At 44.4% G+C, this 24,597-nt stretch overlaps 1 protein-coding gene across 3 annotated transcripts in view; it reads left to right on the top strand.

Annotated features, from left to right (window-relative positions):
* ANO4 (anoctamin 4) overlaps positions 1-24,597 on the top strand; it is a 273,834-nt gene that overhangs the window by 166,995 nt on the left and 82,242 nt on the right. For all 3 annotated transcript variants that reach the window (XM_068272805.1, XM_068272806.1, XM_068272807.1), the window contains 2 exons: positions 5,021-5,065; positions 9,880-10,011. In XM_068272805.1, coding sequence (XP_068128906.1) covers positions 5,021-5,065; positions 9,880-10,011 — 177 coding nt within the window. The remainder of the gene's footprint in view (positions 1-5,020; positions 5,066-9,879; positions 10,012-24,597) is intronic.

The following is a 24,597-nucleotide window of genomic DNA, read 5'->3' as shown; positions in this document are numbered from 1 at the left end:
CCATGTGCATAACTTTATGTATCACCCTAATTCAAAACTTCTAACTTTACATTTGTTCACTTTAAACCTCATTATCCTTCTAATCACATGTTGTTGGTTCACCGTGTAAACTGGAGACTTTTAGGATGGTTTGTTATTTCCTACAAAGTTGAGTATAATCTGCACACATACAAGTCTGTCAATGGTAGCAGCCTTTCATCTTACGAAGTACCTGCAGATACTGGAGAATTAGACCACACAAAGCAGTAGAGTCACTTCCCTTATCTCTGTACAGGAAACATTTACCTGGTTGCCATCACACTATCCTCTGGTGGTTCACCTCCTCCACCTGGTTCCTGGAATTATAGATATTGGAGAATTAGCCATTTAAATGTTCCTACCCAGTACTCGCATACATTTGTATATTTTTATTGTACATGCACATACTGAAAGCTACCATATCATATAGTTAGTGGTGTGAAAAATGTTTTTTTATTTATTATAGACAAGGACTTTTGGGGAAGGCATTGTTGTTTCTCTTTTACAGAGGCCACCCCATCATAGACAATGCAGGCTGGTATTGCTCAGGATGTGAAATCCCACATGGTCTATGCTCTGAATTCTAGCTACACCAGCCAGCATAGGTAACAAGGTGGTTAAAGTGGCTTGGGAGGGGGGACCCTATGCAGTCCATTTTCATAAAATGTGTATTCAGAACTCCATATATAATAAAGTGTATCACAGAAAAAAAGTAATTTTACCAAGTTTAAATACCACTTTTTATTAGATTTTTTTTATTGATCTTCTCATAAACTGCAGGTCTTTTTGACTTGTTCCAAAAAAATCAAATTGTTTATTTTTGCATAATTACACCTAATCATGGAAAATAATTATGGTTATGCGCAAAATTAATTACAAGTTTGCCAGAAATTTTGCATTACAATTATGCATCATAATGGTGAATTTTGATGCCAAATTATGATTATGCAAAATTTGAGCTCATCACTATTGGGAACATGTAGGTGTGTGGTACTCATGTAAATATGAAATATTCTTTTTACCCTGAGCCTGGTTGCTGATTGAACCCAGTAATATTATAGAAACTGTCAGGCTGTCTAGAGGCACTTTCATGCCATCAAAAAGAAATTATTTTTCCCAACAACTGACATTTTATTTGTTTAGCATAAAAATGAAAAAGCAGAAGACATCGTTTAACAAAGTGAGTTGAGAGTGAAAATGCTGCCTGCGCATGCTAGAAGCCGATGCACTGATAGGTGTCAGTGGTTTAGATTGTACAGCTGTCATCATGTTATAGCTGCATAATGAACTGCTATCCTGGCACTCAGCAGGTTCCAGCTCATACACACGCAGATAATCACACAGCTAGTGGAATTAATCTTTTAATGGCTCGCTAGAGGTTACTGGGGACAAGTACAAATAAATTATGTATACATAATTTATAATTCATGTCTTAGTTTATTGCAGTGCTATTAAGTAAGCCACAGTATAGAGAACTGTCTACATCTACAAACTAAAATGAAAGCAGTTCTGCAAGAGGATGTAGATCATTGTAAAGACTTCAGCATCATTTTTGCATTTGCAAGGTGCCTGCTGCCAATAATCTCCTGCTCTAAAAATAAATATACACAGATATACAGTATTAAAAAGTGGTGACAATAAGCTATCTTTAATACAAGGCAGACGTTTAACGATCCATAACACTAAGCGTAATATTATAAGTCATTAACTTAAACTTAATACCATAAAAGTATAATTTAAACTTGTAACTAAACCTTGTAAAAACGTTTCTTATCTTAGAATTCATTCCTATGCACTTTCTTATTAAGCTGAACTAACATTGGCAGAACACTTAGGCCCTGTTTACACTTAATCAGTTTGTAACGATCGGTGTAACACAGAGAGGGTCTGATCACCGGTGAACTGCAGTATCACCGACAATGCAGAATATACCCAATTATAGATGATCTGCAGTATCACCGATAATCAGATATATACACTAACCTCTGGACACCTGAGTAACGAGTGAGTGTTATGCAACAGAAATACTTAGAGAACACACGGGAATGTTCCTTCCGTAGGCCTAGACTCTCCCGAGGGAGGAGCTAGGCTGAGAGTAGGAAGGACAGAGTGTGAGTGACATCAGAGAGGGTGTCACTAACAGGTCTGGGAACTGCCTCTAATAGCAAGGCCAGTTCTCGAGGTCGGGCAAGCCAGGTCGTTAACACACAGACAGATGAGGTACAGATTCAGGAGACAAATACGGAATCCAATGGACAGGCAGAGTTTGGCAACGGAGTATCAGAAGTAGCAAGGTACAGAATCAGGAGGCAAATACAGAGTCCAGGAACAAGCAGAGTTTGGCAACAGGATATCAGAAATAGCAAGGTACAGAATCAGAGTTCCGAGGAATAGTCAGGCAGGCAGAAGGTCATAACAAATAATACAGTTCAATATTTCTGACGCTAAGGTGTGAGATCCTTGGCCGTCAACACCTTTGGAAACTATGCTAGTACACAGATACAGACAAGGTCTGAGTGCTATCACGTAGTGATCGCAGCGGCAGACAACCAGTGAATGACCAGCACCCAGTATATATACTTTAGTGCTCTCCAGCACCTCCCTTAATTGCTGGACCAATGAAAGATGCTGCAAATGTCAGCTGACCGGCCTGGTCAGCTGACCTTCCTCTGACTGCCATAAAAGCCCTGCCTCTCTGCGCGCGCACGCGTCCTCCTAAACCAGTGTGGACTATCAGTCCCAGCCACACCAGTCATGTGTTGTAATGTAGTTGCCGTTTGGGATGCGGAATCCGCCGCCACCCTGTCCGAGCGTGCGGCGTTTCCTCCGCGTCCCACCTTACTGAGCGAGGCAGGCCTATGCGTACAAACCGCCACGTCAGACGCAGCGGTTTCTCCGCGTTCCTCTATGCCAGACGCGGAAACAGCCGCCTCATCTTGTGTCCATGCGGCGGCTTTTTTTGCGTTTCCTCACACAGTTGCTCTCAGTTAAAACTGAAAGCACAACTGATTTTCAAAATAATGCCCATGTTTTCCTATGGCACAGTTCACACTAATGCGTTAAAAAAAAAGAAAAAAATGCGTACCAACTGATTAAATGTAAATGGAACCCAAGGGTTAATTTCCATTAGAAGCGGTGCTATGCGGCTACATAGCCGCATGTAGCCGCACCGCACTTCGGGTATCCTGAACCCAATGCACGGCAATGGAACAGTTTCCATTGTGTGCATCGTGTGTGGAGCAATGTGGAGCGATCCGAGACTCTGCAGCATGCTGCAGATTCTCGCACGGCCGCATCCGCACACCGTCCCCTCCATACACTTCCGCATCGGGAGACACGGAAGCCATCGGAAGTGATGCAATGCGGCTAGGTGGCCGCACTCGCATCACTTGTTAGTTGAAACGGGCTCTTAATGTGAACATGTGTCTAACGGTTTATGGAGGACACTGAGACATATGTGATGCCTACCCTTCAGGAGCATAATAACCCCTCAGTACAACCCCCCCCCCCCACTTCTCTCCATGCGTGTGGCCAGTAATCCATACCTTTCCCCCCTAAACCGACACCGTCCCCTGACCTTTCTATTGTTATGCCTGTCCTGCCCTTTCTTTCTTAGCTGCTTCTATTGGCAAACTGTCCCCATCTCTAGTCATGTGATATTGATGACTGCATATGTGAGAACAAGTCTAGTGACCTTTGTCCAATGGAAGCATCTAGCGAGGGAGGAAGAGAAGGGTACAGTTTATGACTGAGTCTCAATCCATAAACAGCTGCTCATATGTTAACTTTAAGGCAGGGAACACACTTGTCTTTCAGTTTTCCGCGCGCGTTTTCCTGCATACTTTTTCTGCACACCAAGTGTGTTTCTATGCAGGAAAACGCGCACGTTTTTTCACTGCAGCTAATGTAATTGATAGAGAAAACTGACAAAATGTGCAGAATCAGGATGCAGAATGTCAGTTTTTTTTCTGCGTGCGAACAACATATTAAGTGTGGACTAGCCCATTGATTAACATGAGTTCTCAGTTTTTCTGTGCAGAAAACGCGCACGAAAACAGTCAAGTGTGTTCCCTGCCTCAAGCATAACTCCAGGTGAAAAAAAAATGACTATAGAATTGACATGCAGGATATATAAAACATTTCACCTGCCACCAATGTGTAATTTTGGCCATTCCGTCCTGTGAATGAGATAGCTCTATGTAGTCATGCCATACAGCACAGCCAGTAGCGTCACCTGGCATTATCTGGTCCACAGTCCTTCAGGACATTTGCTGCCCTAGATTAGTGACTGATATTGGACATCAGTGATGTGGGGATTACCTACAGAATTGTGGCCACTTTAGAAAATAAAGATGCAGGGTTTTCGGACCAGAAGTTAATTCTCCAGAGATGGTCCATTTTCAAATCATGTTCCAGCCTCCCTGGGTCTTATTTACTATTAGATTATTCACCTATAAATGTGTTACACTGGTGTTTATGGCCCTAGGTAATGTGTGACATTGGTTCACAATGTCCCTGAAAGTTCTTCTATATATAGCTCCTGGATTGGAGTGATAGCATATATATCTTTGCACTGCATTGTGTAATGAAAACTTTTATGGAAAAATTGCAGTTGATAAAAATGTAAACATTTCACTAGCCTTGCCAGACAGTCATTAATTCTATACTCAACTAAAACATTGAGTGACCATTATATGACTATTTTGGAAATAGAAACTGGATAGCAAGCTCCTTCTGTTTAGGTACAGAAGCCTTACATATACCTTACATATTCTATAGCACACTTTTTATCTAAGGTTATCTTAGGTTGGGGACATTGGATGTGTATAGGAATGATGACACAGCAGTCTCCTGTTGACTGTTGTGTATGTTAATCTCTCTAGTCTCTTCCTCCACCTCTTACAGGCTTCTGTCTTCAATCTCCTTTGCTTTCTTGTTAGTTCATACTGTAACTGTCGATGGGTTTTCTTCTCGACTGGCTTCATTTTTGCTGTTCTTCCAGGAGAAAAATCTATTACCTGCACCGACGATACAAGTTCATGAGCAGGTCAGTGAAGCATGTTTCTCATCATGCGTGATGTCTGTTGCATGTGGCCTACAACTGTCCAAAACACCTCGTGCCAACCAGATCAGGTTATCAAACCTGTAGCATACTCACTAGCTTAGCAAATATTATTTTGGGGAGCTTGCATGAATCTGAAGATAAACATGTGCATTGTGAAACTGCATCTTCCACTACTTTGATACTCCTTTTGATCCCCTTATTAGTTGTCTTTTCATACATATGTAATGGGCTCCAGCAGTCCATTAGCACCAGAGATCAATAACCACTTATGTGCCACTAGAAGGAACAGAATAGTCACATACTTAACCTTGTGGATGAATGAAAATATTTCACATCTTATTACAAGGAGTGTTTTACTGACCAATGAAAATAAAAGCTGTAACTGGATGCTAATCGAGAAAACTAGTTCAACTGCTGCCCTTTTATATTGCCTGTTTCATAGTTAAAGGCGAAATTGAGTCAAGACAAAGATTATCAGTTAAAGTAGATATTTTCTTGTTCCAGCTACCTGGTATTCATTCCTTTATTTCAAATGGAAGCTTCAGAGACATAAAATGTAATTTACTGTTCCATTGCAATATATTGGATAAATGTAGTTTTGTGGTAGCTTAATAGTCTCTGCAAATGTTGACCGTTTATACCCTTTGCACTCACTCAGAAGTCCAAGCCTGCACCATCTTTCCTCTATATCCTTTGCACTCACTCAACAAACAGTCCAAGCCTGCACCATCACCCCTCTATATCTCTTGCACTCACTCAGAAGTTCAAGCCTGCACCATCAATCCTCTATATCTCTTGCACTCACTCAGCACAGCAGTCCAAGCCTGCACTATCCTTCCTTTATATGCCCTGCACTCTCTTAGTAGTATAAGCCAGCAGCCTCATTCCTCTATATCTCCTGCACTCACTCATCTGTCCAAGCCTGCATCTTCATTCCTCTATATCTCTTGCACGTACTCAGTAGTCCAAGTCTGCACTATCAATCCTTGCTATCCTTTTCACTCACTCACTCAGTAGTCCAAGCTTAAACCCTCATTCCTCTATATCTCTTGCACTCACTCAGCACAGCAGTCCAAGCCTGCACCATCCATCCTCTATATCCCCTGTATTCACTCAGTAGTATAAGCCAGCAGCCTCATTCCTCTATATCTCCTGCACTCACTCATCAGTCCAAGCCTGCATCTTCATTCCTCTATATCTCTTGCACTCACTCAGTAGCCCAAGCCTGCACCATCAATCCTCTATGTCTCTTGCACTCACTCAGCACAGCAGTCCAAGCCTGCACTATCCTTCCTTTATATGCCCTGCACTCTCTCAGTAGTATAAGCCAGCATCTTCATTCCTCTATATCTCTTGCACGTACTCAGTAGTCCAAGCCTGCACTATCAATTCTTGCTATCCTTTTCACTCACTCACTCACTCACTCAGTAGTCCAAGCTTAAACCCTCATTCCTCTATATCTCTTGCACTCACTCAGCACAGCAGTCCAAGCCTGCACCATCCATCCTCTATATCCCCTGTATTCACTCAGTAGTATAAGCCAGCAGCCTCATTCCTCTATATCTCCTGCACTCACTCATCAGACCAAGCCTGCATCTTCATTCCTCTATATCTCTTGCACTCACTCAGTAGCCCAAGCCTGCACCATAAATCCTCTATATCTCTTGCACTCACTCAGCACAGCAGTCCAAGCCTGCACTATCCTTCCTTTATATGCCCTGCACTCTCTCAGTAGTATAAGCCAGCATCTTCATTCCTCTATATCTCTTGCAGTCACTCAGTAGTCCAAGCCTGCACTATCAATCCTCGCTATCCTTTTCACTCACTCACTCAGTAGTCCAAGCTTAAACCCTCATTCCTCTATATCTCTTGCACTCACTCAGCACAGCAGTCCAAGCCTGCACCATCCATCCTCTATATCCCCTGTACTCACTCAGTAGTATAAGCCAGCAATCTTGTTACTCTATATCTCTTGCACTCACTCATCAGTCCAAGCCTGCACCATCCTTCCTCTATATCCTTTGCACTCACTCAACAAACAGTCCAAGCCTGCACCATCAATCCTCTATATCTCTTGCACTCACTCAGCGCAACATTTCAAGCCTGCACCATCCTTTCTTTATATATCCTGCACTCACTCAGTAGTGTAAGCCAGCACTCTCATTCCTCTATATCTCTTGCACTCACTCATCAGTCCAAGCCTGCACCATATTTCCTCTATATCCTTTGCACTCATTCAACTAACAGTCCAAGCCTGCACCATCAACTCTCTATATCTCTTGCACTCACTCAGTAGTCCAAGCCTGCACCATCAATCCTCACTATCCTTTTCGCTCACTCAGTAGTCCAAGCTTACATTCTCATTCCTCTTTATCTCTTGCACTCACTCAGTAGTCCAAGCCTGCACCCTCATTCCTCTATATATCTTTACTCACTCAGTAGTCCAAACCTGCACTCTCATTCCCCTATATCTCTTCCATTCTCTCACAGTGCAAACCTGCACCAACTTTCCTATATATCCTTTTTACATACTCTGCAACCTCTTTCTTCTGACATTAGCTGTTGAAGGAAATTCCATGCTTATGACTGGTGCATAAATCATAGAGTTGTCAGTCTGCACATTGTTATGGAAATAAATATACTGTAGCTTTGTCTCTTGGATTTAAGATGCCAGAAATGATTTGTATGGTGTGCATGCACTTGAAATGCCAAGCTGCTACTCTTGCTGCAAATATTATGTAATACAAATATTTTAGTAAGGAAATAACAAAATAGCCTCCCTTATAGCAAGTTCCACCACTTACAGCATTGGGTCCCTTCCCAGCAATATAGTAGTCTAATGTAAGAATTGAATGGCTTCTAAAGCTATTATTCTGTCCTAATTACTGTTTATGCATTTTAGTGGGGCTTTGTGTTTTTTCTTAAGTCACACCGCAGGCCTAACAATGCACTCAAATCTTTGGTGCTGCAAACAGACTTTGAAGCTTTAAATAAACTAAAATGATCCTGCAGATTTTTCACTAGACCGGATGTCCTGGAAGGATTATTGCTATAGTTACAGATGCGGGACAATAGGGCTTTCAGTGTGACCCGGCTGAAATAAAAGGCCTGTATTCACAATGAATAGCTTTTTATCAGAACCTAAAATTATTGTTCAAAAACTTCTTTACATGAAGAAGTGTTATTTACTCTGTTGGTTGCTACTTCTTTAAGGCAGGCATATACTATTTAATTTTGTAACAGATTGGATCAGGTGCGCTTCTAGCCATTTTGTCACTCCATACGAGAAAGGTCCACCACCCCCCCATGTGGTTTCCCCCCTCCCCCATGAAAATAATCATGATGCGGCAATATTCACCATAGGATTACCGTAATGCAGCAATCTTTCACCAGAAAATAATTGTAATGCAGCAATGTTTCACCAGAAAATAATCGTAATGCAGCCAGTTCACCACAGGGGTCACACAATCTAGTGGGCGGTGGTGGGCACGGTCCCCCCCCCCCAACAGCGCCCAAGGCGACCGCTTGGTCGGCCTGGCGGACCAGGCGCCCCTGGATTGGACGTTAGATTTGATTAAAAACATTGAGAGGGGGTTCACCCTCATCATAGCGGAATAAGCATGCCATATATTGCATTCACAATTTTTTTTAGGAACTTTCATGTGCAAATTAATGAATTTTAAATGCATTAGTAAGCAGAAAAAAGGGCTTGAATATACATAAAGCTAAGTTACATAAAAATTAATTTAACTTCTAAATTGCATGCGATTTTTCATCCAAAACACAATTTTTCTGTGATTATTCGGCATTCCCATTGACTTGCATTGAAACACAAATTGCACATCACCCATAAAAATAAGAAGATACAAATCACACACCATCAGAAATACGATGAGAACGTTATAAATTGATTTCACTTGTGGCAAACACATTTTAGTGAGTTTGCAAAAGTGTGAACTGTGCCTCAGGCTAATGAAAATATATGATAAAAGGAAGACCCCTCTATCAGAGTTTGATTATTTTGTCAATTGAGCATTGATCCATTTAGGCATCTAGAGAACAAGTGAGTGAGAGTGCAGGAGTCCACAGGCTAAAAGACACTGAAAAGTGGTGAAGACTCTTAATTAGCGTTAAGGTGCACCTGGAGCGAAAATAAACTGATCGCATAAACAATTGTATCTAGAGAAGTAATCCTAAATAGGAGTTTCACTGAGTCCCATATTCTTGCTTAGGTTTTAAGGGTTAATAATTAGGTTTAACTATTGAACAGTCTTCCTGTAATTTACTATGTTTATTCTTTACACAGCCATAAAAAAATTTTAACCTCTTGTTATTTATCGGAGAATTGCACTGTAGTCAGGCTTCACCATTGTAAGGGAAATGTGATTTACAGCTTTGAATTATTAACCTTTGTAGGAAGAGCAAAGGAAACACAGGCAGGTTTTGAGTAGGATTGGCACTGTATTTACACGTCATGATACATGTCACTTTAGGCATACTTTAATGAAAGTTTTCATTCTTCTCATGTTGGTGCCTTCTTGGACTGTTGTCAGAGCAGCAAGGGAACTAAACAGGGGTTAATCCTGAATGCTTACTCTCCTGCTTCTGCAGGAACCCTTACTTGGCATGTGCTATCCTTCCATTACCCTTATGTACAGTATATGGTGCTTTCTAATCTCATTAGGTATATCCTCTCCCCATTATAAGTATGCCACACAATGATGACATTTTATATTGATTATCGTATGTTACTACAGTCATTTACTTTTTTTTGTGCACTTTTTTTTCATTCTTAGGATGGAGAAGCAGCTGAGCAGGTTTCGTGGGTGGCTGCCTAAAAAGCCAATGAGACTGGACAAAGAGACCATTCCCGACCTGGAGGAGAATGATTGTTACACCGCACCCTTTAGCCAGCAGAGAATTCATCAGTAAGTAGGAGATATATGTTATCTTGAAACATGCATTATTCATGTATTATTCTATAGAGTTAATTATATTTATATATTTTAGAAGCTATAAATAGTTGTGAAAATACAGAGGACTATGGTGTGACCAGTTAACCATTTCTGATGGAAGTTTAAAGCAGGAGGATCAGCCACACTATGCCAGGAAAAACACATATATAAGTAGATAAATACTTAAACTACTTACGGTACATAACACATGTATTGTACTGTCCACGCTTTGATTTCAGTGAATTTTATATAGTAAATGAAGAGAATTCTGTTCCTGGTGGGAACCATGTCTTTTGCCCACAGTTCTAAGCTAAATCCTGATGTCATTTCTTCCCTTAACTTTTTTCTCTTTTCTACTCCAATTACTGAGTCACCTCATACTTGCTTGTAAACACGAGTGAGCAGAGGATCATGTTTCAGCTATGCAGCAGTCTACTCATCCAACCAGTAAGAAGCAGGAAGGTGGGAGGGTCATTGGCAATGGCACAGAAAAGAGCCTGGGGGACTGAGAAAATATAATAACAGAGAGAGATTTCTGGCAGCATATTAAACACACTGCAGTGTTTAAATAGAATTTGGTTTTGTGGCTGGCAATCCCGCTTTAACCATTTATGCCACCTGGACGTGATTGTCACGTCCAGGCGGCTGCTGTAGCTCTGCTGTGGGGTTCTGTGCGTGCCCGCGCACGTGTTCTCCCCGTTAGCCCAGAGATCAATGAATGGGAACATAGTTTTCATTCATTGATCTAAGTTTCCCATTCATTGATCTAAGTCCCCGTTAGAAAGACCGTCAGCTTCTTATCAGAAACCGCCGTCTTTCTGATGGAAAAAAGTTTCCCATTCTCCTAATGCTTCCTGGCAGCAAGAGCGTTCACTTCCAGGACGAAGAAAACATTTTTTTACTGTGGCTATTTTGTGGCCAAATAGTAAAACTACATCTACATACATTTTTCAATGAAATAAACTCACATTATTACATTTAAAATTAACAGTTTACCTCCCACACCAAAAATGACCCAAATAAATTTGTAATGGAAATACAAAAATTACAATTAAAAAACAAAAAACATAAATAGTTACCTAAGGATCTGGACTTCTTTAATATGCATGTGAAGATGGTATATTACGAACATTTTTTAAATTATAAGCTTGTAAATAGTGATGGACGCCACACTTAAAAAAAATGCACCTTTATTTCCACATAAAATATTGGCGCCATACATTGTGATAGGGACATAATTTACGGTAAACGGTGTAATAACCGGGACAAATGGACAAACACAATACATAGATTTTAATTATGGTAGCATGTATTATTTTAAAGCCATAATGGCCGCAAACTGAGAAATAATTAATTTTTTCCATTTTTTTCTTAATATTCCTGTGAAAATGCATTTAGAAAAAAATAATTCTTAGCAAAATGTACCACCCAAAGTAAGCTTAGTTGGTGGCGGAAAAAAACAAGATATAGATCAATTAATTGTGATAATTAGTGATAAAGTTATTGGCGAATGAATGGGAGGTGAAAATTGCTCTGATGCATAAGGTGAAAAATACCAGCAGGCTGAAATGGTTAAGAATGACATTACATCACTTTACAGATAAGTTTCCAGTGACACCTGCTGGTCTAAGATGCATACTGAGGTCATGTTAGCAATTAAGCTATAAATTATACATCATTTTAATTGAACTATATAATACAGTTGAAAGTGCCCAGCAGCTAAATATTTTGCTATTAAAAAGATACCGTATAGGATACTTTTCCGCTACTTTTTTGCTTACTGTCACACTTGGAGCATGTAATGATCCGCTCAGCTGTCTGCACAGGCAGACAGCTGTTTGACCATTCCTTAAGTCTGAGGGCTGCAGGTCTCTGGAAAAGATACCTGTCTTTACTTTGCAAGTTTCAGTCACTCTGTCACTGAGGAATTTGCATACACTAGTCATGCAAATTGCCTAGCCGCCTCCTTTGAAGGCTTGCAGTATAAATACCATGTTCTCCCAGGATCCTTTGCTGGTCATGATGGTTTGTTACTGCTAAAACACTCCTGGAGTGTCAGCCTTGCTATTTTTTGCTAAAGATTATCTTAGAGTATTCCTGGGGACTGCACTAGGCATCCCTCTAATGCAGTCAGGTTTTATTACTTGTATTGCCTTGTTCTGTTTCTCTGCCTCGATTGTCTTGTCGCCAGCGACAGTCGACAGGAAATCGTTCTGTCTATCTGGGAGTGTAGGCCAGAGCTGCGGTTGCTGCTGGCTGCTCCATCTGTCTGGATCGCATCTGCTCTAGCGGCAGCAGCGGTGAATCCTACTATATTCTGCTTTAGGGGTGCTAGCCAGAGCAGCGGTTGCTACTGGTAGCCCCATCTGTCTGTCTGTCTTGCCTGGTACGAACGCTTGCTGTAGGCTCGGTGAGGTATCCGTTTAGCAAGCATTCGCGTTCTCTATTTCGTGTTTGTGTACTTTGGTTAGTTAGGGTGGCCCGCTTATCACTGGGCGCCTAACGCGCGGTGATCGTGCTTAAACACGTTCGCTGTTGCGAATGAGTGCGGTGTTCGCGTTTAGCGTTTGTTATTTTCCTTGATGTTCTTATTGTTGTTGCTTGCTGTGCCTTTTGCTACTCTCGTGCTCTGTCCTGCTCAGTCTTGTGTCTGTTGGCAATCGCCAGTCTGGCGATTGCATTCATACTTTGTTTCTGCTAATGCGTGCTCACCGTCGCTGGGTGGCGACTAGATTGGTAGACACACATTCATTCTGTCCCTGTGCTCTTTCTTTATACTTGTGCTCGGTCTAGTTCAGTCTTGTGTCACTATTGGCAATCGCTACTCTTGCAATTGCGTTCCCACTTCATTTCCGTTGTTGTGCTCTCACCGTCGCTGGGTGGCGACTAGATTGGTGGACACACATACATTCTATCTCTGTGCTTACTCAGTCTTGTTTCGCTGTTAGCAATCGGCATCTCTTGCGATTGCGTTCTCACTTAGTTTCTGCTGTTGTGTGTTCATCGTCGCTGGGTGGCGACTAGATTGGTGGACACACATACATCCTGTCTCTGTGCTCTCTCTCTTTAAAGAGACACTGAAGCGAAAAAAAAAATATGATATAGTGAATTGGTTGTGTACTATGAATAATTACTAGAAGATTAGCAGCAAAGAAAATATTCTCATACTTTTATTTTCAGGTATATAGTGTTTTTTCTAACATTGCATCATTCTATAATATGTGCAGATTACACAACACTCAGCATTCAAAATGAGTCTTTCAGAGCAGTCTGTGAAGTAATGACCTCTCCTCTAGCAGAGGAAAAGTAAATAGTCCAGGAACAGTTGAGATAATAAAAGTCAGATAACAGCCCTCTTCACGACTAACTTAGTCGGAGAGCTTAATGGCTTGTTTGCATAGAGATAACAACTGGAGTTTCTCTCAACTCTTCCTGTACTGGAAACAATTACACTGATGTATCTGATCTTAATGTTTTATTTCTTAGCTGTGCTACACATACAAATCATAATATCATCATTTTTTTTCGCTTCAGTGTCTCTTTAAGGGCTATCTTGCCCTGCATTGCTTCCCCTCGTACAATACCTATCTGGAATCTGTGGCAGTACAGAGGGGTTGTTCCTCTGTTCTCCACAGCTCCATCTGCCGGCAGGAATTCCCCTCTACAGGTGCATAGCACCATTGCTGGGTTCTCTCCGATTATATGCTTGTGGAGGATTTCCGCAGTGTCAGCGCGCATCCTGTGCGCTGACCACGGAAATAATTACACAATCGTTACAGAGCATTCCCAATTTTTGAGTTTTTATTAGCAAAAGGGAGGGGCGTCTGCAACCCCCTACGTATGACCCGAGTGTGCTAGGGTCCAAATAAGGACAAAATTGTACTGATAAAAGGAAGATCCTTAAAGAGACATCACCACTCAGATATATAATATACAGTGGTGTGAAAAACTATTTGCCCCCTTCCTGATTTCTTATTCTTTTGCATGTTTGTCATACTTAAATGTTTCTGCTCATCAAAAACCGTTAACTATTAGTCAAATATAACATAATTGAACACAAAATGCAGTTTTAAATGATGGTTTTTATTATTTAGTGAGAAAAAAAACTCCAAATCTACATGGCCCTGTGTGAAAAAGTGTTTTGTAAAAAAGTGTTTTGAACTCACCTGAGTTCAATTTCTGTAGCAGTGGTGCTCAAATACCCCTTTTTAAAATTCGAGTTTGGTCGAATTCGAATAGTAAATTATTCGAGGTCAGTCGAATATTCGAGTCGAATAATTTTTACTATTCGATTCGACCTCGGACTTCGAGCTGACTATTCGAGTCGGTATTCGAGCTCATTATTCGAGCTGACTATTCGAATTGGCCTTAAATAGCTTCCAACACTTGTTTTGAGGGTGAATGATGCAAGAAACATCTTTTTTTCCAAGTAACAACAGCAAGTGATTATGTGGAGATGTTCCTTTAAAAAAAAAAAGGTGGAAAGAGAAGTTGTGTCCAGAATTTTGTTCAGTACTGTATATACTTCTTCTTCTTCTTCTTCTTTATCTTCTATATCTTCTTCTTCTATATCTTCTTCTATATCTTCTTCTTCTTCTTCTATATTGTCTTCTTCTTTTTCTTCTTCTTCATCTTCTTCTTCTTCATCTTCTAATCTTCATCTTCTTCTTCTTCTTCATCTTCTTCATCTTCTTCTTCATCTTCTTCATCTTCTTCTTCTTCTTCTTCTTCATCTTCTTCATCTTCTTCTTCTTCATCTTCTTCTTCTTCTTCTTCATCTTCTTCTTCTTCATCTTCTTCTTCTTCTTCTTCATCTTCTTCTTCTTCATCTTCTTCATCTTCTTCATCTTTTTCATCTTCTTCTTCTTCATCTTCTTCATCTTCTTCTTCATCTTCTTCATCTTCTTCTTCTTCATCATCTTCTTCATCTTCTTCTTCTTCATCATCTTCTTCTTCTTCATCATCTTCTTCTTCTTCATCATCTTCTTCTTCATCTTCTTCATCTTCTTCTTCTTCTTCTTCTTCTTCTTCTCCTTCTCCTTTTTCTATATCGTCTTCTTCTTCTTCACTTATTTCTCTTTCCATTTTTTTTTTTAAAGAAATGCAGCTATTTTTGAGCGTAACAAATAGCTGGTGGGCGCACGCATGTTGGAAGCGCCATTGTATGTGCTCCCTGGCAGTGGAAACACACAGACAGCAGGAGGTAAATTCAGCAGCAGGAGAAGGAGGATGAGTGTGTGGCAGCAGGCAGTCAATGAGGCAGGCAGCGTGACATAATAGCCCTGGTACCTAGCGGTGATACCAGGGCTGTAAATAAACACAACAGGAGGTCCCAGACAGCGGTCGTGCAGCCCACATCGTGTCCAATACACAACTGCGACAACACAGTTTTCAACCCGGGCACCTCAGAAAAATTAAACCTTTTTTTTTTTAATGGTTTTTTGGTTTTGGTTTTACAACCAATTACACAGATATAGCTATTATTTGACGTAATAGCTGGTGGCAGAGTGGCAGCAGAAGGTAATTCTGTGTACCCTGGCAGTGGGAAACACAGACAGACAGCAGCAGCAGCAGGAGGAATGGAGGAGTAATTATGTGAGCTGCTATTGTTTGACGTAATAGCTGGTGGCATAGTGGCAGTAATTCTGTGTACCCTGGCAGTGGGAAACACAGACAGACAGCAGCAGCAGCAGGAGGAGGAATGGAGGAGGAGCAGTGTGAGTGTGGCAGCAGGTAGGCAGCGTGACATAATAGCCCTGGTACCTAGCGGTGATACCAGGGCTGTAAATAAACACAACAGGAGGTCCCAGACAGCGGTCGTGCAGCCCACATCGTGTCCAATACACAACTGGGACAACACAGTTTTCAACCCGGGCACCTCAGAAAAATTAAACCTTTTTTTTTTAATGGTTTTTTGGTTTTGGTTTTACAACCAATTACACAGATATAGCTATTATTTGACGTAATAGCTGGTGGCAGAGTGGCAGCAGAAGGTAATTCTGTGTACCCTGGCAGTGGGAAACACAGACAGACAGCAGCAGCAGCAGGAGGAATGGAGGAGTAATTATGTGAGCAGCTATTGTTTGACGTAATAGCTGGTGGCATAGTGGCAGCAGAAGGTAATTCTGTGTACCCTGGCAGTGGGAAACACAGACAGACAGCAGCAGCAGCAGGAGGAGGAATGGAGGAGGAGCAGTGTGAGTGTGGCAGCAGGTAGGCAGCGTGACATAATAGCCCTGGTACCTAGCGGTGATACCAGGGCTGTAAATAAACACAACAGGAGGTCCCAGACAGCGGTCGTGCAGCCCACATCGTGTCCAATACACAACTGGGACAACACAGTTTTCAACCCGGGCACCTCAGAAAAATTAAACCTTTTTTTTTTTTAATGGTTTTTTTAGTTTTGGTTTTACAACCAATATAGCTATTGTTTGACGTAATAGCTGGTGGCAGAGTGGCAGCAGAAGGTAATTCTGTGTACCCTGGCAGTGGGAAACACAGACAGACAGCAGAAGGGCAGTACACAGCAGCCCACTGTAGGTGTAAAATGTGTGGCTGCAGGCGACGTAATAGTCAAAGTGAACCAGGCTGGCTTAGTGAGCAGGAGCCAGGAGGTGGTAAAGGGTGGTAAGGCACATTAACGATGGTTCTAAGTTCCGGCAGCCAGTTCATGTCCCCCTCTCGCCGACAACAGGGGCCAGGAACTCGCCTTCCACCCACGCCTGGTTCATCTTGAGAAACATCAGTCTGTCCACAGACTTGTGAGACAGACGTGAGCGTTTCTCGGTGACCACGCCACCAGCTGCACTGAAGCAGCGCTCGGACAGCACGCTGGAAGGGGGGCAGGACAGCACTTCCAGGGCGTACTGCGCCAGCTCGCTCCAGATCTCCAGGCGCTTGACCCAATACTCCATGGGATCAACAGGGGCATCGCTGTCAAGCCCGCTGTAGGACCCCATGTAGTCAGCCACCATGCGGGTCAGGCGCTGGCTGTGACCGGAGGAGGATGCTGCTGCATGCACCTCCTCTCTAGTCACTGCTGCCGGAGCCTCTACAGTCCTGTAGAGCTCGTGGCTGAGAGACAGCAGGTCTGTGGGGCGCTTGCTGCTGGATGCAGGCACCTGCTGCTGCCTCTGTGCTGGCTGCTGGACAGTGGGGGTGGAAGGCTGGGGGAAGGCTTCCTCCAAGCGCTCAACAAGGGCCTGCTGCAAGCTCCTTATTTGTTGCGCTGGGTCTCCTCCTGCAGGCGGCAGGAACTGGCTCAACCTCCCCTTGAGGCGTGGGTCCAACATCATGCTGATCCAGATGTCCTCCCTCTGCTTCATCTGGATCACCCTGGGGTCCCTGCGCAGGCACCTCAGCATGTGCGCTGCCATTGGGAAGAGGCGGGCCACGTCTGCTGGCACATCGACGGCAGTGCTGCTGTCCTCATCCTCCTCCTCCTCCTCTGCCTCGTCAGCCTCATCCTCTCTCCACCCCCGCACCAACTCAGCTGCACTGTGCTGCTCCCCCTCATCAGCAGCAAGGTCAGGGACCTCCACCAAGTCCTCCTCCCCCTCAGAGGTGGACTGTGCAGCTGCTTGCCGCTCCTGCAGGTCCAAGGCTGCCGCTCCCTGTTCCAGCAAAGCATCGAGGGCCCTGTTCAGCAGACAAACCAGGGGCACCCACTCGCAGACCATAGCATGGTCCCTGCTCACCATGTTAGTGGCCTGCAGAAAGGGAGCCAGCACTAAGCACACCTGCTGCATGTGCCTCCAGTCATCATCGGGGACGATGGACGGGATGTTGCTGGTCTTGTCCCTTCTCTGAGCGGCGGAAACAGTGGCCAGGGCAAGGTACTGGTTGACAGCGTGCTTCTGTTCAACCAGACGCTCCAACATCGCCAGGGTGGAGTTCCAGCGAGTCGGAACGTCAAGGATCAGCCGATGGCGTGGCAGCTCCAGTTCCTTTTGCACGTCTTCCAGGCTCGCACAGGCTGCAGCCGAGCGCCGGAAGTGACGCACAACGTTCCTTGCCGTTTCCAGCAGTTCGCCCATCCCCTGGTAGGTGCGCAAGAACTTCTGCACCACCAGGTTCAGCACGTGGGCAAGACAGGGGATGTGGGTCAGGTTTCCCCTGTCTATTGCGGCAACCAGATTGGCCCCATTGTCGGCCACCACCTCTCCGACTCTGAGGCCTCTGGGGGTCAGCCAAATCCTCTCCTGCTCCTGGAGTTTGGCCAACACATGGGTTGCCGTCAGCTTGGTCTTCCCAAGGCTGACCAAGTGCAGCAGCGCTTGGCAGTGGCGGGCCTTCACGCTGCTGCTGAGGCGGGGGGTTTGGCCAGGTGTGCCGGAGGATGGCAGAGGATCGGAGGAACCTGCTGCAGTTCCCCTGACCCTGCGGGGTGGCACCACCCACTGTGTTGCTGCTGCTGCTGTGCCCGCTGCTGCTCTCCCATCCTCACCCCCTTCCACCAAGCTGACCCAGTGGACAGTGAAGGACAGGTAGCGGCCTGTCCCGAAGCGGCTGCTCCAGGAGTCCATGGTGACGTGGACCCTTTCACCAACCGCGTGCTCCAGCCCTCGCTCCACATTGGCCATCACAAAGCGGTGCAGTGCAGGAATGGCCTTGCGGGAGAAAAAGTGTCTGCTGGGGAGCTGCCCGTCTGGGGCTGCGCAAGCAAGCAACGCACGAATGTCGCTCCCCTCCTGCACGAACGTGTACGGCAGGAGTTGGGAGCACATGGCCCGTGCCAGCAAGCCGTTCAGCTGCCGCACGCGACGGCTGCTGGGAGGCAGAGCCCTAACCACCCCCTGGAAGGACTCGCTCAAAAGGCTCTGGCGTGGCCTTTTGCTGGCACGGGAATCAGCAGACACAGCGGAGGAGGCCACTGAGGACTGGCTGCCAGAACAGGCCTCAGTGTTGGCGGGAGGAGTTGCAGAGGGGGGAGGAGCAGTGCGTTTCCGCACTCCTGCTGGTGCTGCTGGAGGAGCAGGAGGGCGGGTGGCTGCTGTTGCTGCTGCTGCTGCTGCTGAAGGCTGTGCAGTGATGGGTGTGGTGCCACTGCCAGCACCAGATGCCTTCAGCCTCTGGAACTCCTCATGCTGGTGGAAATGTTTCGCAGCAAGGTGGTTGATGAGCGAGCTGGTGCTGAACTTTAAGGGGTCTGCACCTCTGCTCAACTTCCGCTGACAGTGGTTGCAAGTGGCGTACTTGCTGTCCACAGTGGGCATGGTGAAATATCGCCAGATTGGTGACAGAAACATCCCCCTACGGCATGGAAGCGCTGCTGCCTGTCTCCCTGTGGTGGTTGGGGGGGGGGGGGGGGGGGCTTGGGTGCGGCTGGTGGTGGTACTGGCAGATGTTGCTGCTGCTGCTGCTGAGCCTGAGACACCAGCAGGCTGTGGGACCTGCCTACTGCTGCCAATGCTTGCAATGATGCGCCTCCTTGCAAGGCCCACAAGAGCATCCTCCTCCTCCTCCTCAGAGCTGCTGAGGACAACATCCCCTGGAGGTGGTGGCACCCAGTCTCTGTCTGTCACCGGGTCATCATCATCCTCCCCCTCCTGAAACATGTCCTGCTGGGATGATGACCCCCCAAACTCCTCTCCTGATGCATGGATGGGCTGCTTGACTGTCGCCACAGTCTTGCTGTCCAATCCCTCATCCCCCAAAGTGCCCATCAGCATCTCCTCCTCAAAATCGCCAACAACAGCAGACAATACCCTGATGGTGCCTGGGGTAAAAATACTGCTGAGTGACAGGTCGCCAACTTGTGACGGTGAACTGGCCTCCTCCCCAGACCCTGCTGGGTGGCTGCTGCGAACAGGGGTGGTGGTGGTGGTGGTGAGGGTGGAGGCCTCGGATGCAGAGCTGATGGCGGGCTGCTCATCCTCCGTCATGAGTTGCACCACAGTGTCTGCATGCTTTTCCTCAATGGGATGTTTCCGACCCGGCTGGAGGAAAATCGGAGCAGGTGCTACACGCTGCTGCTGCTGTGTCTCTGCAGCGTGAGTTGCAGATGCTCCTGCTGGGCGGCGCCCAAGGCGTCCACGGCCAGTGGCTATGGGAGGAATGTTAGCCACTGACGCTGCTGCTGCTGCTGCGGAACTGTGCATGGTGGCGCGGCCGCGGCCTGCCACAATGCTGCTCCCTCTCCTCCTGATTCCCTTGCTGCCCTTCCCCTTGCCCAAACCGCGCTGGCTGCCACTTCCAGACATCTTCGATGTTTTGGGCGTATAGACAGAAGTTTTTTAAAAGGGCGGGTGAAAAGTGGGGTACTTTAATGGAGTGGGTTGGTGGGTGAGGTGACTGAGTGAGTGTCCCTAGTACAGTAAGTAAGTAGTAACAGTCAGGAAGTACAACTAGCAGTTACAATAATCAGTAGTAATCACAAGCAAATTTAGTGTGTGTACACTACAGACAGTGAGTGCACGCACGCGCAAACACGCGCAGGAGCTAGCCTATGAACAGTGACTGAGTGAGTGTCCCTAGTACAGTAAGTAAGTAGTAACAGTCAGTAAGTACAACTAACTAATTACAATAATCAATCAGTAATCAGAAGGAAATAGAGTGTGTGTAGTGTGTGTACACAGACAGTGAGTGCACACACGCAGGAGCTAGTAGCCTATGAACAGTGACTGAGTGTCCTAGACTCCTAGTACAGTAAGAGTAAGTAGTAACAGTAAGTACAACTAACTAATTACAATAATCAATCAGTTATCAGAAGGAAATAGAGTGTGTGACTGTGTGTAGTGTGTGTACACAGACAGTGAGTGCACACACGCAGGAGCTAGTAGCCTATGAACAGTGACTGAGTGTCCTAGACTCCTAGTACAGTAAGAGTAAGTAGTAACAGTAAGTACAACTAACTAATTACAATAAGCAATCAGTTATCAGAAGGAAATAGAGTGTGTGTAGTGTGTGTACACAGACAGTGAGTGCACACACGCAGGAGCTAGTAGCCTATGAACAGTGACTGAGTGTCCTAGACTCCTAGTACAGTAAGAGTAAGTAGTAACAGTAAGTACAACTAACTAATTACAATAAGCAATCAGTTATCAGAAGGAAATAGAGTGTGTGTAGTGTGTGTACACAGACAGTGAGTGCACACACGCAGGAGCTAGTAGCCTATGAACAGTGACTGAGTGTCCTAGACTCCTAGTACAGTAAGAGTAAGTAGTAACAGTAAGTACAACTAACTAATTACAATAAGCAATCAGTTATCAGAAGGAAATAGAGTGTGTGTAGTGTGTGTACACAGACAGTGAGTGCACACACGCAGGAGCTAGTAGCCTATGAACAGTGACTGAGTGTCCTAGACTCCTAGTACAGTAAGAGTAAGTAGTAACAGTAAGGACAACTAACTAATTACAATAAGCAATCAGTTATCAGAAGGAAATAGAGTGTGTGTAGTGTGTGTACACAGACAGTGAGTGCACACACGCAGGAGCTAGTAGCCTATGAACAGTGACTGAGTGTCCTAGACTCCTAGTTCAGTAAGAGTAAGTAGTAACAGTAAGTACAACTAACTAATTACAATAAGCAATCAGTTATCAGAAGGAAATAGAGTGTGTGTAGTGTGTGTACACAGACAGTGAGTGCACACACGCAGGAGCTAGTAGCCTATGAACAGTGACTGAGTGTCCTAGACTCCTAGTACAGTAAGTAGTAACAGTAAGTACAACTAACTAATTACAATAAGCAATCAGTTATCAGAAGGAAATAGAGTGTGTGTAGTGTGTACACACTACACAGACAGTGAGTGCACACACGCAGGAGCAGCTAGTAGCCTATGAACAGTGACAGTGAGTGTCCTAGTACAGTTACAGTATATAACTACAATACTAATACAATCAGTAGTAAAGGACAGCAGAAATACTGGTATAGATGAGAGAAATAAACAGAGGACAGGAGAGAACAGCTGCCCACACAGGCAGGCCCTGAGGCCTAAAGCTGTAAGCTTGCAGCAGCTGTCTCTGTCTAGTATGTAACACAAAAGCTACTAACTAAAATACAATGTCTAACTAACTAACAACAATATAGGTGTGTATAGGAGGTGTATGTGAGCAAAAACGCTAGGTAAATGACCACAATAGAGCTCTTGCTAAGCCAAAGCACAAAGGAGCAACTCTCTCTCTGTACAAGTCTCAGGCAAGCACGGAGAAACCTAACATGGCGGACGCTATTTATAGGGTAGGGGCTGGCCAGGGTCCCCCTCTGTGATTGGCTGCCGTCAGAGGGCCTGGGAGCCCTCTGATTGGCTCTAAGGACATCAATCTGGGCTATGACGCTATTCGAGCTCGGTACCGAGCTCGAATAGCGCCGGTTTGCTCGAATAGCTCGAATAGTGAATGGGCTATTCGAGTGTACTCGAATAGCCCATTCGAATAGCTACAGCTATTCAGAGCTCGAATACCGAGCTCGAATAGCTGAAAAAGAGCTCGAATATTCGAGCTACTCGAATATTCGAGCTCTGCTGAGCACCACTATTCTGTAGTCACCCCCAGGCCTGATTCTGTAGTCACCCCCAGGCCTGATTACTGCCACACCTGTTTCAATCAAGAAATCACTTAAATAGGAGCTATCTGACACAGAGAAGTAGACTAAAAGCACTTCAAAAGCTAGACATCATGCCAAGATCCAAAGAAATTCAGGAACAAATGAGAATAAAAGTACTGTAATTGAGATCTATCAGTCTGGTAAAGGTTATAAAGCCATTTCTAAAGCTTTGGGACTCCAGCGAACCACAGTGAGAGCCATTATCCACAAATGGCAAAAACATGGAACAGTGATGAACCTTCCCAGGAGTGGGCGGCCGACCAAAATAACCCCAAGAGCGCAGAGAAAACTCATTCGAGAGGCCACAAAAGACCCCAGGACAACATCTAAAGAACTGCAGGCCTCACTTGCTTCAATTAAGGTCAGTGTTCACGACTCCACCATAAGAAAGAGACTGGGCAAAAACGGCCTGCATGGCAGATATCCAAGGCGCAAACCACTTTTAAGCAAAAAGAACATTAAGACTCGTCTCAATTTTGCTAAAAAACATCTCAATGATTGCCAAGACTTTTTGGAAAATACCTTGTGGACCGACGAGACAAAAGTTGAACTTTTTGGAAGGTGCATGTCCCGTTACATCTGGCGTAGAAGTAACACAGCATTTCAGCAAAAGGACATTATACCAACAGTAAAATATGGTGGTGGTAGTGTGATGGCCTGGGGTTGTTTTGCTGCTTCAGGACCTGGAAGGCTTGCTGTGATAGATGGAATCATGAATTCTACTGTCTACCAAAAAATCCTGAAGGAGAATGTCCAGCCATCTGTTTGTCAACTCAAGCTGAAGTGATCTTGGGTGCTGCAGCAGGACAATGACCCAAAACACACCAGCAAATCCACCTCTGAATGGCTGAAGAAAAACAAAATGAAGACTTTGGAAAGGCCTAGTCAAAGTCCTGACCTGAATCCTATTGAGATGTTGTGGCATGACGTTAAAAAGGCGGTTCATACTAGAAAACCCTCAAATAAAGCTGAATTACAACAATTCTGCAAAGATGAGTGGGCCAAAAGTCCTCCAGAGCGCTGTAATAGACTCGTTGCAAGTTATCGCAAACGCTTGATTGCAGTTATTGCTGCTAAGGGTCGCCCAACCAGTTATTAGGTTCAGGGGGCAATTTCTTTTTCACACAGGGCCATGTAGGTTTCGAGTTTTTTTTCTCACTATATAATAAAAGCCATCATTTAAAACTACATTTTGTATTCAATTATGTTATCTTTGACTAATAGTTAACGGTTTTTGATGAGCAGAAACATTTAAGTGTGACAAACATGCAAAAGAATAAGAAATCAGGAAGGGGGCAAATAGTTTTTCACACCACTGTAGAAAAATACAAATGATCTTTATTCCATATGATCCATCAAAAATATATATTTATATGGCACTGTTGATAATTCAAACTTTAAAAACATTTTAAAAAAGAGCCATGTCGTCCATAAATCCCTTGCTGCTACAATGATGCCTGAATATGAATGCAATATTATACTAATAACATGCACCACACAGTATGGTAAAGGAGTAAATATACACATACCAACTTTGGGGGCTCAAAACTAGAGCCCACCGGTGGATGAACCCGGTTTCAGCAAGGTGCTATTGAGTGCTTGATGCAGATAAGCAATAAAGTAGTGATCTATGTAAACTTTTCAAAGCGCATATTTCATATTAATTAAACAATGTGCATAGTGCTAAAGAGCAACAATCAAAAACCTCTACATCAACACAAAATCTCATACAAAAACTTGTGCACAACTGTGCAAGAAGGAGCAGACTATGAAGGTAAAGTGCATAAGAGGTAGAGAGTTGAGCAGAAAATGGAGATACTTAGACCAGGATGAAGGTGGTGGTACCGGGCACGGGCAGTGTAGCAAGAAAAGACAAGGATCCTCTCAGAACAGTCCCACTAGTTCCACGGGCACCACCCCGCTTTATCAAGGAGAGAGGGCATGATGTGCTTCAAATTGTCATTACGACATTTAAATAGGGGAAAGTAGGAGAGCGCATGTGTCAGCCACCGCTCG

This window comes from Hyperolius riggenbachi, chromosome 3 (assembly GCF_040937935.1).
Source record: "Hyperolius riggenbachi isolate aHypRig1 chromosome 3, aHypRig1.pri, whole genome shotgun sequence".
Lineage (NCBI taxonomy): Eukaryota > Metazoa > Chordata > Amphibia > Anura > Hyperoliidae > Hyperolius > Hyperolius riggenbachi.
Note: the sequence above shows the minus strand (reverse complement) of the source record. Positions and strands in the feature narration are given on the sequence as shown.